Here is a 14,413-nt window from a genome sequence, read left to right on the forward strand (position 1 = left end):
TCCTATTATAGTCCTTGTAGCCAAGCCTTTTTTTTCCCCCAATGAGGCTCTGCTTATTGTTGCTGTGTTAGTTTATTCTTCTGCACACTGAAAAATTCTACTACAGCAGTGGCCAAAGCAATGAAATTATAATTGATTTTGGAGGTCTGGAGGAAAAAACTGAATGAAGAATGATCGGTAACAAACAGATGAAGAACTGATAAACAATTCATGGTACATTAACTTTTCTTTCACATGAATGTAATGGAATCTCTCTGTGGTGTAAGAAATTGTTTATCTATTTCTTAATGAATGGACATTTCCTTTGATTTCAACTCTTCTATACCACAAAAAGTGCTGCTGGAATATTTTGGTTTTCATTGTCTCATCAATGACCTCACTGGGAAATAAACCTAGTAATGGAATCTCTGGGTCAAAGGATATGTTTTAGTTATTTTATAGGCCTAATTCCTAACTGTCTCAAAACAGACATACTATACTAATTTAAAACTACACCACACAACAATGCAATAACAGCTTCCTAACTTTCCTGACAACTAGCACTTTGAAGGTTTGAAAAGCTTTCTCACAAATAGCTCGTTTGATCTCATTATCTAGTCTGTTCCAGTGATCTACTTCTCAGTTTTTTAAACCATATCAAATGATTTTGTTGACTGATAATACAGTCTGAACCCTGGAGGTGCTATTTCCACTTCACTGATACCTCTTTTCATTCTTTTCCTTGATATACCACATCTTTCGCTTTCCCAAATGAATTTTATCAAGTTCCATAAAGTATCCCTTTTGATAATCTAATTAGTATAGCATAAAAATTATCTTCGGTAGAATTATTATTTTTATCATATTGACATGCTTCAGCCATGGGTACTTAATATTCCTCCAGCTATCTCAATTGTTCATTTCTTTAAGGAGTACTTTCTAATTAAATCTATACAAGTACTTTATATGCTTTGACAGATACCTCCCCCTTCCTCTCAAAAAGATCTTATGCATTTTGTAATTATTTGAAATCAATTTCCTTTTGTATTACTGATTATTGGATTTTATTATTATGTAGAATTGAAGTGGATTTTGGAGCCTGCTTCTTTGGTAAAGTTAATGTCTCAATTACCATTTTTGTTGATTCTCTAGCATTTTCAAAGTAAATCATCAGCAAATATAAGTTTACCTATCCTTATGCCTTAATATTTTTCTATTTTCTGATTATTTTTGCTTATATAATAGAATTGGTGAATGGGAATAATTTATTCTGTTATTTACTGGAAAAGCTTCTATGTGATATTTGCTTTTGGTTTTAGATACTTCTAAAGGTGTATTAAATGGTCCCTCTATGCCAGTGTTTGCAAGGATTTTAGCATAAATTAATGTTGTACTTTGACAAATTTTTCTGCATCTATTGAGATAATTACGTTTTTCCTAATGTGACTGAGTTAACTACTTTCCTAACACTGATCCACTGATGCATCCCTAATATAAACACAACTCTGTCACGATGACTAATTTCTTCAAAGGGTTGTATAGTTTGGGGCAGGATTTTATTTTTAAAAATTTAATTGGTTATGATTGTACATGTATAGCCTATATCAGATTGCATGCTATCTTGGGGAAGGGGGAAGGAAGGGAAAGAAAAAAAAATTGGAACACAAACTCTTATAAAACTGAATGTTGAAAACTATCTTTACAAATAATTGGAAAAAATAAAATACTATTAAGTAGGATAAAATTTTAATTGGTTATCAGTAATGTTATTCTGTTGTTCTTTTGTGCTTTATCCTTCCCAGAGTTAAGGTATTAGGATTATATCGCATGCATAAAGAGTCTGGTAAAGTGCTTACTTTCTCAATTTTTGAGTTTAACATAGTAAATTTAAAGAATTCTCCTGTGAATCCAAAAAGACCAAGAGTTATTCCCCCAACCATTTCCTCAGCTCCACTAAACTGGTAGCTCCTTTGCAGTTCTATTTCCTCTTCTGAGATTTTGCTACTTAAGAATTCTATTTGGTATTCTGTTAGTTTGGGAATTTTATACTTTTTTAAGATATAGCCTCTATTTCTTTTGTATTTTCAGTTGTTTTTTTTTTTTTTAGCATACTCAGTTCTGGTAATTATTTTTATTTCCTAAGATCTTGTTATTTCACCTTCTTGATTTATTGTTTTATGTATTTGATTTTCTGCCTTCTTATTAATCAGATGGGCTGAAGGTTCATCAATTTTGTTAGTCTTCATAAAACCCACTCTGAGTTTTATCATTTCTATTGTCTTTTTGCTTTCCAGGTCATCTATTTCTCCTCTAATCTTCACTATCTCAGACTTTAGTTTATTTTGGAATTATTTATTGTTGGCTTTCTATTTTTATATGCATTTACTTCATTCTCTATTTTTCTACTTTGTTAATATGTTTTTTTGTTTTGTTTTGTTTTTTTGCGAGGCAGTTGGTGTTAAGTATGTTGCCCAGGGTCACACAGTGACCTGTCTGAGACCCCATTTGAACTCAGGTCCTCCTGAATCCAGGGCCAGTACTCTTATCCATTGTGCCACCTAGCTGCCCCTAATGTATGCTTTTAAGGATATAGTTTTATCCCCAGAAAAATATTTTAGCAGTATCCCAAAAGTTTTTGGTATGTTGTTTCATCATTATTATTTTATCTTATACCCCTACACTAGTCCACTTTTTTCTATGGTAAGTCTTAGAACCCTCATTTCCTACAGCAGTTAGAGAAGATATTACATTATAGTAGAAATATTCACGTCTCTGATTATATGGTTTATTACTACCCCTTACCTACCTTATTCATTTTCTTTACCATGTGCCATGAAATCTCCTCTCTCACTCCATGCCTTCCTACCTTTCTGTCAGTTGCCCCAAAGAGTTGTTATCACCTTCCCCTGAGGGTGCCCATGGAAACACTACCTCTCAGGCTCAAAAGTGAGGGGAGAAGCCTGTGAAGAGAGTTGCATCTCTGGCAAGATAAAATATCTGTCACCTATGTCTTTATACAGTATCTTTGTCCCTTTCTTTCCCTTTCTTTCAATTACTCACTCTACCACCTCAATCACTCTCCTTTAGATCCTCTTTTGCCTTAGAAACTAAAGGAGTTATTTTCCCCTTTATTGTTTACCATTACCTTGATTGGGGTATACCATACATTCCCTTCTGTTTTCTTCCTTACTTTTCTTCTTTTATGTGCTCTCCTATTCTGAAGTTCAATCCCCTCAAAAAACATTGACTCACCTCTTGATAGGGTCTTGGGAGTTTTAGTCCACAGGATTACAACAGGCCTAATTTCTCACTTCTCTTCTGCTTTCACCATTTTCTTCTCGCCTACTTTTAAATAGAAATCTATCAATGGTCCCTCTTGATATTTTATGCTGGCTTTGTGGACATTGTTTTTAACCCCTCTCTTCCTATGTTTTTTGGGGTTTTTTCCCCTTTCCTTCATACTGAAAGTTCTTTCACCAGGTCACATGCAGAATTTGTTAACTATCATTGGAATGGCTAAATTTAACCACTGTGTGTCTAGGAATCTGTACCATGTTGTTTTTTCTGGAAATGACTTGTGCACTCTTTTTGATTAGCACTTTGTTTTTTGTTCAGAAATTCTTGGAAATTTTCTCATATTATTTCCTACATTATGATGTTCAGGTTTTTTGACTTGTCAGCTTCTTTTGGGTAACCTATAACCCTTAAGTTCTCTCCACATATTATATCTCTTTGAGATCAATGTTTTGTTTGTATAGAGATATTTTCACCTAACAAAACTGCTTTTCCCTTCTATTTTTCCAAATTGTTCCTTATTTGTGTATTTGTTTTCCCAATCAATTGTTCTCTCTTATTTGGCGAGACTCACCCTGTAGATTCATGTTTTTCTATTCCACCAATTATTTCTGTTGTGAAAGCCAATAAATGCTGCTTTTATGATTCTTATTTCTCCCTTGAATCACATGGAAACATCCTGAAAATCCAGAATTCTCTGCTTCATCGGGTGTTGATTCATTTTGCTTTGTCTTGCAACATTTGTTCAGAAATGTTTAGACTAATTTAGGTGTACTAGAGGCCATATTCCCTTCCTTGTTGGTTTATTTGCTTTTGCTCAAGCTTTTAAACTATTTTCTTCCCTATGAGATCCTATATAATTTCAATCTGTTTTCCTATATTTTCCTTTTGTTCACTTTCAGAGCCCTTCCCCTTTCACAATGGATCCCTGGAGAGTTGGGCTTCATAGCTATCTCAGTCTCTTCTCAGGCTAAAGAATTCACTTTTTGCTGGCTTCAAGTCTGTCCCCCAAATGACTACTGGGGATGTGAGGGGAGGAAGGGAAAAAAAGCCTTAGCTGGAGACTAGTATCCAGTATTTTCTTCAAGGCCTAGTGGACACACAAATACAAACACATGCATACCCCACACAGACTTTATACCAGTTTATTCTGATCCTTAGTTTTCTGGCTGAGCACTGCTACAATACAGCATGCATGACACTACCCAAAGAAGAGCAAGGTTCCACTTTACTACAGTTCAGCCTCCTCTTCAGGAGTTGGATGGTAGAGGAGGGACCCAAGCTGAGTTCTGCTGCTGGTGCTAGCAGCGTCAATCCTAAAGTTGTCAACCAGAACCAAACCTAGGGTCTGGAGCTTGCAAAAGTAAACAATAGGCTGCACTGTAGGCAGAGCTCTAAAGCCAGCACCCTAATCTAAAAAGGTGCTGGCTTTAGAGCTCTGCCTATTTACAATAACAGCAGCAACAAAAATTCTTCTAGATCAGATAGCTTTGGGTGTACTGGAATTGCAGATCCCCATCCTGAGCTGCCCCTGAGATCTTTAATGAATATAACACTACATATATCAAGAGAAAGCAGCAGCAAGACCCAAGAAAATACAAAATAGGGACCAAACAAGACCCTGATGTTGCCTCTACAAAGGCACAAAGTCTTTCTGTAACATAAAGCCCCAATTTAGGAAGGCTGGAAGAATAGTAAACAACAGAACAAAAACAAAAAAGCCATGATAAAGAGTTATTACAGGGTCAGGGGTGCTCAAGACAAACTAAGAATAATAAACTAACTCCAAAAGACTAACAAACAAATATTCAAAGAAAAACTCAGCTGGCCACAGGGTCCATTACAATTATTTGAAGAAATTAAGTAAGAGTTTAAAAACGATCTTATAAGTAGAATAAGAGTCAGTCAATAACCATTTATTAGCTACTCATGATGTGCCAGGCACTCTGTTATGTAAAGAAATATGAACAAAGCAGCTAAATACAGGATAAATAGAAAATAATAAACAGGGAAGGCATACAATTAAGAGAGGTTGGGAAACACTAGAAAGTGAAATTTTAGCAGTTTTTTTCAGATAGTAAGTTCTTACCACAACAGCTGGAGTCTTTGGGTTTACTAAACACTATACTAATAGGTTCTTTTCTTTGTCTTCTGTGTCCTTAATTTGTTCCCTGACTGACATCTCTTCTTTTTCACCAGTACCAAATTATTTTGAGAATTACTGCTTTTTTAAGCTCTTGGCTTTATTTTAATTTTGTGTTGTTGTTGTTGTCTCACGTGATCATACATTATTCTTTTTTTCTTGTTCCTTCTAATTTTCAAAGTCTGATACTTGAGCAAGAGTTTGTATCTCTTTTGACACTGGGCTCTCCCTGCTATTCCCCAAACAAGCCACTCCATCTTTTGGCTCTAAGCATTTTCTCTGGCATGGAGACCTGCCTGCAATGCTCTCCTTTCTCATTTCCTTTTCCTGACCAACCTTTCTTGGATCCTTTCTCTTCTCTAGGTTTTCAAAGCACAGCTCTTATTCATCCTCAGTCTCCTTTGCAGGATCACCATTCATATCCCATCTCCCAAATATATTACATCCCAAGATTCTGTCTTGAGGCCTCTTCTCTTCTTTCTATATACTCTTTCATTGAACTTACTAGTTCTATACAGATGACTCCCAGAGCTTTGTGACCACGCCTAGAGGCTTTCCTAAGTACCAGTCCTACTTCATGACAGTCTATTGGATGTGAAAATGGATGGCTCCTAGACATCTCAACCTCAGTATATCTATCCAAAACAAACTCATTTATCTCTCCCTAAAAACTCATCCCTCTTCTAAATTTCCCTACTTCCATTAAGGGCATCAGTATCCTTCCCAGGTTTACAGTCTCTGGTTCACACTCAACAACTCACTATTCATCATCCCATCAGTTGCTAAATCTTACATATTATCCTCCTACAATACCACTCACATTCACCCTGTTCTTTCCATTCACATTGCTACCACTGTAGCTCATCCCGTTTTTCTCTGCACAACTTAAATAGCCTAATTTCCCTATCTTATCTCTCCCTACTACAATCCCTCAACACAGCTGCAAGTTATATTCCTAAAGCATAAGTATGACCATGTCACAGCCCCACATTACTTCTAGGATGAAATTTTTTAAATTGCTATTTGACAGCTAAGTTCTTCACAATCTGGCTTCAATTTAACCTTTCCACCTTTCCAGGTATATTATGCATTCACCTACTCTTCAGGCAAACTAAACTGGACTTCTTGCCATATCTCATACAGGACACTGCACAGTTTCCTCCTCCAAATCTATACTCCCTCCTCATCTCTGCCTTCTAGAATCTTTAGCTACCTTAAAAGTTCAGCTCAAATACTATCACTTTTTTATATATGAAGCCTTTCCTGAGTCCCTCCTTCCAGCTCTAATTGATTCCCTATCAAAAAAATTTACCTTGTATTTAGTGTATACTTATTTTGTATATATACTACGATTTCTTCTCTCAAGAAAATAAAAGCTACTGAGAACAGGGATGATTAATTTTTGTCCTATTCCCAGCATTTAGCAAAGTACCTGTCTGATTAACTAATACTAAACTAGTAACCATCTAGCATCTACTTGAAAATCACCAATAATGGGGAACACACAGAAATCCATTCCAATTATTGGTAGATCTAATTGTTAGGAATTTTTCCCCCTTACATTAAGCCAAAATATACTTCTCTCTGTAACTTGTTTTTTAGTTCTATCTTCTTGAACAAAGCAAAAAATCTGTCTTCCAAATAACAATCTGTCAAATGATAATCTGTCAAATATGTAAAGACATCTATCACATCTTACCCATTTCTAATTTATTCATGGCTTCAAGTCTCAGGAGATGAAAAACAAAACTAATAATAATAACAACAACAACATGAAATGGCTAAAGTCTTGAATAGAATTCATAAAAATTCTCAAATAACCATGGAAATGCAAAACAACTCTAAGATACCACCATATGCTCATAAATTGGTACAGATTGTTAAAAAATTATCAAATTCAATGATTCAGTGTTGGCAGAGCTATGGAAAAAAAGGAACACTGATGACGGCACTTGAGTCTTTCTCAACACTATTCCTTGGGTCTCCTTCTATGTGACTCTCATTCTCCTTTGCTGGAACATTGTTCTCCAATCATAATTTCTCCTAAATTCGAACAATGTCCTGCCAACTTCCTGCTGAATATGTTCACCTGGATGTCCTTTAGGCATCTCAAACTTCACACATCCAAAATAAAAAATCATTATATTTTGAAAAAAATTCAATCTTCCTCTACACTTTCCTGGTTTTGTTGATATCACCTTCTTTCTAGTCACCAAGATCCAAAATCATGAAATCATCTTGACTCTTCCCTCTCCCTCAAATAATTCTATCTCCAAAACATCTCTCAGTTCCATCCCCTTCTCAACTCCAAGAGCTTATATCCTAATTCAGGTTTTTATCACTTCCTATTTTTCATGTTTCCAGTTTCTTTCCTCTACAATCCATGCTCCACACAACTACCAACATTCTGAAAATACAGATCTGATCATGTTACTCCCCTACTCAAAAATTTTCCACGGCTCTCTATTGTCTTTAAAAGTATAAAATGTTTACCAACAAAGTCCAGAAGCAAGAGATAGAAAGAGAAATTCCATTTAAAATAACTGTAGATAATATAAAATACTTGGGATCCTACCTGCCAAGACAAATCCAGGAACTGTATGAACACAACTATAAAACACTTTTCACACAAGTAAAGTCGGATCTAAAAAATCGGAAAAGTATTAATTGCTTATGGGTAGGCCAACCTGATATAAGAAAAATGACAATTCTATCTAAATTAATCTATTTATTTAGTGCCATACCAATCAAGCTATCAAAAAATTATTTTGTAGAGCTAGAAAAAAATAATCAAATTTACCTGGAAGAACAAAAGCTCAAGGATAACAAGGGAATCGATGGGGGGAAAAATGTGAAAGAAGGTGGTCTAGCCATACCAGATCTCAAACTGCATTATAAAGCAATAATTATCAAAACAATCTGGTACTGGCTAAGAAATAGAGTGGTGGATCAGTGGAACAGATTTGGTGCAAATTAAATAAATGACCACAGTAATCCAGTGTATGATAAACCCAAAGATCCAAGCTTTTGGAACAAAAACTCATTATTTGACAAAAACTTCTGGGAAAATATGAAAAACAATATGGCAGACACTAGGTATAAAGCAATATCTCATACCCATACCAAGATAATATCAAAATGGGTACCTAATTTACATGTTTTTGTTTTTGTTTTTTGGGGTTAGGCAACGGGGTTAAGTGACTTGCCCAGGGTCACACAACTATTTAGTGTTATGTGTCTGAGGCTGCATTTGAACTCAGGTCCTCCTGAATCCAGGGCCGGTGCTCTATCCACTGTACCACCTTAGCTGCCCCACCTAATTTACATGTAAAGGGTGATACCATAAACAAATTAAAAGATCATGGAATAGTTTATCTGTCAGGTTTATGGATAAGGGAAGAATTTAGGACCAAAGAAGTTATAGAGAGGATTACAAAATGTAAAATTTTTTAATTATAAATTATAAAAATAAATTTTAATTATATAAAATTTAAAAGTGTTTGTACAAACAAAACTAATGAAACCAAAATTTTAAGGAAAGCAGAATACTGGAGGAAATTTTTTGCAACATGTACCTCTGATAAAGGCCTCAATTCTCAAATATATAGAGAATTGAGTCAAATTTATAAAAATACAAGTCATTCTCCAGTTGATAAATGGTCAAAGGATATGAACAGGCAGTTTTCAGACAAAAATAAAAGCTATGTATAGATGTTCTAAACCATTACTGATCAGAAAAATGCAAATTAAAAAAAACTCTAAGGAGTCTCACCTTACACCTATCAGAGTGGCTAATATGACAAAAAAGGAAAATGCTGAATATGGAGGGGATGTGGGAAAACTGGGAAACTAATGCACTGTTGGTGGAATTGTGAATTGATCCAACTATAAAAGAGAGCAATTTGGAATGCTCAAATACCACTGCTAGATCTATATCCCAAAGACATACTAAAAAAGGGAAAAGGAGTTATTTGTACAAAAAAATTTATAGCGGCTCTTTTTGTGGTAGCTAAGAATTGAAAATCAAAGGGATGTCCATCAATTGGGGAATGGCTAACCAAGCTATGGTATATGATTGTCATGGAACATTACTGTGCTATAAAAAATGACAAGCAGGAAGATTTCAGAAAAACCTGTAAAAGATTTATATGAACTGATGCATAGTGAAATGAACAGAACCAGAACATTGTACACAGTAACAGCAATATTGTTTGATGAAGAACTGGGAATGACTTAGCCATTCTTAGCAATACAATGATCCAACACAATACCAAAGGAGGACGAATTATGCTATTTGCTTCCAGAGAAAGAACTTACATTGATTGAATATAGACTAAAGTATACTATTTTTCATTTTCTTTCTTTCATTTTTTTCTTTTATTCAAATATTCTTATACAAAATTACTAATATGGAAATTTTTTACATAATTGCACTTGCATAACCTATATCAGATTGCTTACTGTCTCAGGGAGAGATGGAGGGATAGAATTTGGAATTCAAAACTTCAAATAAAAATGTTTTTAAAAAAAGTACAAAATGTTTAATCTGGCATCTAAGGCCCACCACAATATGATGTTCATCTACCTGTCCAGCTTAATTCCATATTATTCTCTATTATGTAGTCTCCACTCTGTTACACTAGAGCGCTACCTGTTCCATGAAGGAAATATTCCACCTCCTGCTTATTTGCCTTCTGCACCCTATGTCTTGCACCCTTTTTTGCTATACTCCTCTGTGACTGGAATAGATTCTACCTCCTCTATCTTACAGAATCTTACTTTCTTCAAAGCACAGCTCAGGCGACACCTTTTACATAAGGACTTTTCTTTTTTAATCTCTACCTTCCAGCTGATAATGGCCTTTCTTTCTTGAAATTACTTTTTATTAATTCGTATATTCTTTGTATTTATTTAATATAAATGGTGTACCCTTTCAGTAGAATGTAAGCTCCTCGGAGGATGGGGCAGTTTCATTTTTATTTTTTTTATCTAATAAAAATTTGCTGAATTGAATCTTTATACTCTCCTTTCTTGGACTACATGGCACTGTTCTCTGGTGTTTCTCCTCCTATCTGACCACTCCTTTACTGGATCATCATCCTTCTCCTGCTTCCTAAATGTGAATGTCTATTCAAGGCCCTGTCCTGAATCCTCTTTTCTCATTACACTCTTGATGATCTCATTTACTTCCATACATTCAATTATCATCCATCTCAAATTCCAAAACCACAACTCATTATCTTCTCCTCTAAAGCCAAAGTCCTCCAAATTTCTCTGTTTTTGCTGAGGGCACCACCATCCTTCCGACCACCAAGGTTCACAGTCTAGTCATCCTTAGTGATCTCCTCTCTCACCACCACCCCCACAGCCAATCGGTGGCCAAATGTCATTATTCCATCTCCTTACCAACTCTTAAATCATGTCCCTGCTCTTCTCTCTCCAATCAGTCCTCTACAAAGCTGCCAAAATAATCTTTCCAAGGCATAAGTCTGATGGCATCACTCCCTCACACAAAAAATGGCTTCAGTAGTTCTCATTATCTCTAGAACAAAATGTAAATCCCTTAGCCTATTTCTTAAGGCTAGTTCCAATGTACTTTTCTAAATTTATTTCACATTACTCCCTTTATAATAAATATTTAATGAATGCTTGTTGACTGATGTCATGCACTCTAGTCAAACTAGACTACTGTTACTACCCCTCTCCTCTAATATGTAGCAGGTTAGATTTTCCCTAAAAGGTAACAAAGCTGGGAACTGACTGGACCAAGGGTAAACTCAAGCTGAGCCTCACCTGACCAGCTTCCTGGTAAGCCTCTTGGCTGTACTGAAGTGGCTTCCTAGTCTCCAAGGGACAAAAAAGTTTCCACACACCACCCTTCAGATTTGGTAGGTTCCTTAGACCATGCAAACAAGTCCTGCTGAAGAGAGAGAGAGAGAGATGACCCCTCCCCTAAACTGCCAAAGCTAAGTATCCTCTCCTTTTGCATATTCTTGCTGTATTAGGACTAAGTAAATCTTTTCTTAACTGTTCAAAGACAGGTGCCTCATTCTGCCCAAACACAGAACCTAATAAGGCATTAAGCCCACTCCTAACACCCATATAGTTTAGCCCATCCCTTATGTGAATCGCAAAAAAGAGATCATTTGCTCCCCACAAATGATCATTTAAACACCTCAGTCACTTCAACAGCATATATTCTAAAATTGAAACAATACAAAAAATATTAGCATGGACTCTGCCTCATGTACTAAAAATTTATGAAGCATTTTATATTAATAAAAATCTCCAATGAAAGGAAAAATGATATTCCACAAGACAGTGAATTCCATTTTTTAAACAGCTGCAATTGCTAGAAGACTTTTATTTAAACTAAGTTAAACTGTCTCCTTTCACTTACTGATTTTGGTTCTGCCATCACATGATAGTCATTTAAATACTGTATCCATTTTTATTAGTTATGTCACATTATTGAGTCATATTGAGGTTGCACTAACCTAAAACTGTAAATATATTTCATGTGAACTGTCTAGCTTAGCCTTCTCCAGGACTGTTATACTTTAGTATTTTTTTTCAGTGATGACCTATATGCTTGTTGCTTAATTCAATATAGTTAAGTTCCAAGAAGTTTATCACCAGGTTGGCTACAAAATAATCTTACAATCACAGCTTATCTTGAAAATTATTTACTTATTGGAAGGGCTTGGAATGTGTTTTCAATTCAATTTCAATATGTGCATTTACTATGTACAAGGTACTACATGCATCAATGAAACGAATATCCACATTCATGGCCTAAGAATGTGGCATGCATTCTCAAACACAGTGAATGTGGATTTGTTTTGTCTGATATGAATTTGTAAAAAAGGAAGGGCTCTACTGCATCAGGAGAAAGATGGTGGGTTGTAACAGAGATGCAAGCTAAAAACAAAACAAAACAAAACAAAACAAAACTGCAAAGAATCAATGAAAACATCCCAAAAACAGATAACAGTGGAAGTTAAGAAAAGGACACAGGCAAGCATAACAGTTTTGTTACTCCAATGTTAAACTTAACATACACTTTAAACAGTTTGAAATTCACATTTTCTTATATAATCCTATTTTTGTTCTCTGTCTATTGAAATGTTCACATATCTGTTGATAATTAAGTTCATGATAAAAGTTGGGCTTTTTTTTTAAAGTATACACATTGATGGAATTACAGATCTTTGAAGTAATAAAGCACATTTTACCCATGTTAAAATGAATTATATTAGCTCTGGCCTTTCACTAACACATTTCTGAATCATGACTTGATCACTCAACAAAACAGCTAACCCTCTCAGCTTTCCATAGTTTCTAAATTAAGTATAACATAAAGGTCTTCAAGTCATTTACAAAAAGGTTGGAAACATCAAGGTTTAGACAGAGCCCCACTTACACACAACCTTCCTCCAGGATATATAGCCAAAATTCAACACATTCAAATGAATAAAAATAACTATATTATCTGGCCTACATTTCTCCCCTTTTTCATTCAAGACTATTTTAGGGGTTTACCAAATTCCTTGCTGAACTCTAAACCTAATATTTATATCATTTACCTAGTCTACTAGTATAAAAATTCAATATGAATACTTTAAGGCTCTGTGATTTCATCATCAAAGAGCCTCTTCCTCCCTCAATTTAAGCAGGTCATAACTATACTTTAACAGACACTCTTTGTGAGGTGTTGTACTAGAAAGTCGTACTTGGTTATCTGCCTTTCAGGGGTGATCTTGTTAGGCTAGTGCACAGACAACAGAAATGCACAGTTTTGTAGACAGGTGTGGACAGACTCAAGCAACCTGGAACTTAGTACATGCATTCCACTAGCACAGTCTTTAAGAATCTAGTCACTTCTCAGCCACAATGATGAGGTAAAGGAATACTCTAAGTCTATCAAAGAGAAAAGGTATGCGGTGTTCGTTTTCTGTGTGTGTGTGTGTGTGTCTGTATGTCTGTCTACCAGTCTCTCTCTCTCTCTCTGTGTCTCTGTCTCTTTCGTTCTCTCTGTCTCTGTGTCTGTGTCTCTATCTCGCTCGCTCGCTCTCTCTCTCTCTCTCTCTCTCTCTCTCTCTCTCTCTCTCTCTCTCTGTCCTCTGTCTCTCTCTCTCTCCCCCCGGCCCCCCCTCCGCTCCCTCTCTCCTCCCTCCCTCCTTCCCTCTGTCACCTTTATTCTCCTCCTCCAGGTATCGGACCCTCAGCTCCTCGTCGCCTTTTGCCTCCGAACCGTAGCTCCTGCTGAGGCCTGCCCCAGCACTCGAGGAAGCCCAGCGGCAACGCCACGATGCCGAACCCATTCGCTGCCCCGACCCGCCGGCCACCAAGCCATGACCCAGGCGGGCAAAGTAACGGACGCCGCATCCCTGCAGTACACCCAGACCGCGAGCCGCAGCCATACTGTCTGTTTACAAGGCAGATCCCGCCCCTGTCCCCACCCCACTCCCGGCGGCACCGCTGCCCTTGGAAGCGACGCTCCTCCTCTGCCCCGGTCTCTTCCGGGTTATACTGCGGCCAGCGGAAGTGGCGGGAAGGAGCCCCGCCCATTATGATGTCGCTTTCTCAGCTACAACCTTATCTCCACTCTTACTCGGGTCGCCCGCAGCTTTGATACCTGCTGTGACTGAAATGTGGATGCATAAGAATTTTTCCCAAATTGTTAAACTGGACCTGTGATTCATTGGGGATGAACTTCCGTTACTTTTCTACGACTGATAATCTTAGCTGCCCGAGGCGCTGGGAATGCGGTGGTTTGCCCACAGTCACACAGATAGTGTGTTATTTTTAGCGAAGAAAATACCGAGAAACAAATTAATTGAGCTAGATTATATACAAAGCAAAGTAACATAGCTAAGATTTGCATAGCTCTTTGTAGAGTTTAAGAGATTCATAGGACCTTAGAAGTCATGTATTCCAACCCCCAATTTTACAGATGGAGAAATTGAGGCCCAGAAAGAAAACATTTGCTGAAGA

General features: G+C 36.6%; 1 protein-coding gene across 4 annotated transcripts in view; it reads right to left on the reverse strand.

The window, feature by feature from the left end:
* The window catches only part of AUH (AU RNA binding methylglutaconyl-CoA hydratase), a 197,635-nt gene extending 183,650 nt beyond the window's left edge, over window positions 1–13,985 (reverse strand). The window contains exon 1 of one of the 4 annotated variants that reach the window (XM_078152831.1): window positions 13,611–13,983. In XM_078152831.1, the coding sequence (XP_078008957.1) occupies window positions 13,611–13,839 (229 nt within the window). In that variant the 5' untranslated portion in view covers window positions 13,840–13,983. Of the gene's footprint in view, window positions 1–11,209; window positions 11,287–13,610 lie in introns of those variants that run through there. The other 3 variants (XM_020976690.2, XM_078152832.1, XM_078152829.1) reach the window with 3 other exon arrangements.
* Window positions 13,986–14,413: the final 428 nt, after the last annotated feature.

This window comes from Phascolarctos cinereus, unplaced genomic scaffold (assembly GCF_003287225.1).
Source record: "Phascolarctos cinereus isolate Bilbo 61053 unplaced genomic scaffold, phaCin_HiC Scaffold_4;HRSCAF=312, whole genome shotgun sequence".
Taxonomy (NCBI): Eukaryota; Metazoa; Chordata; class Mammalia; order Diprotodontia; family Phascolarctidae; genus Phascolarctos; species Phascolarctos cinereus.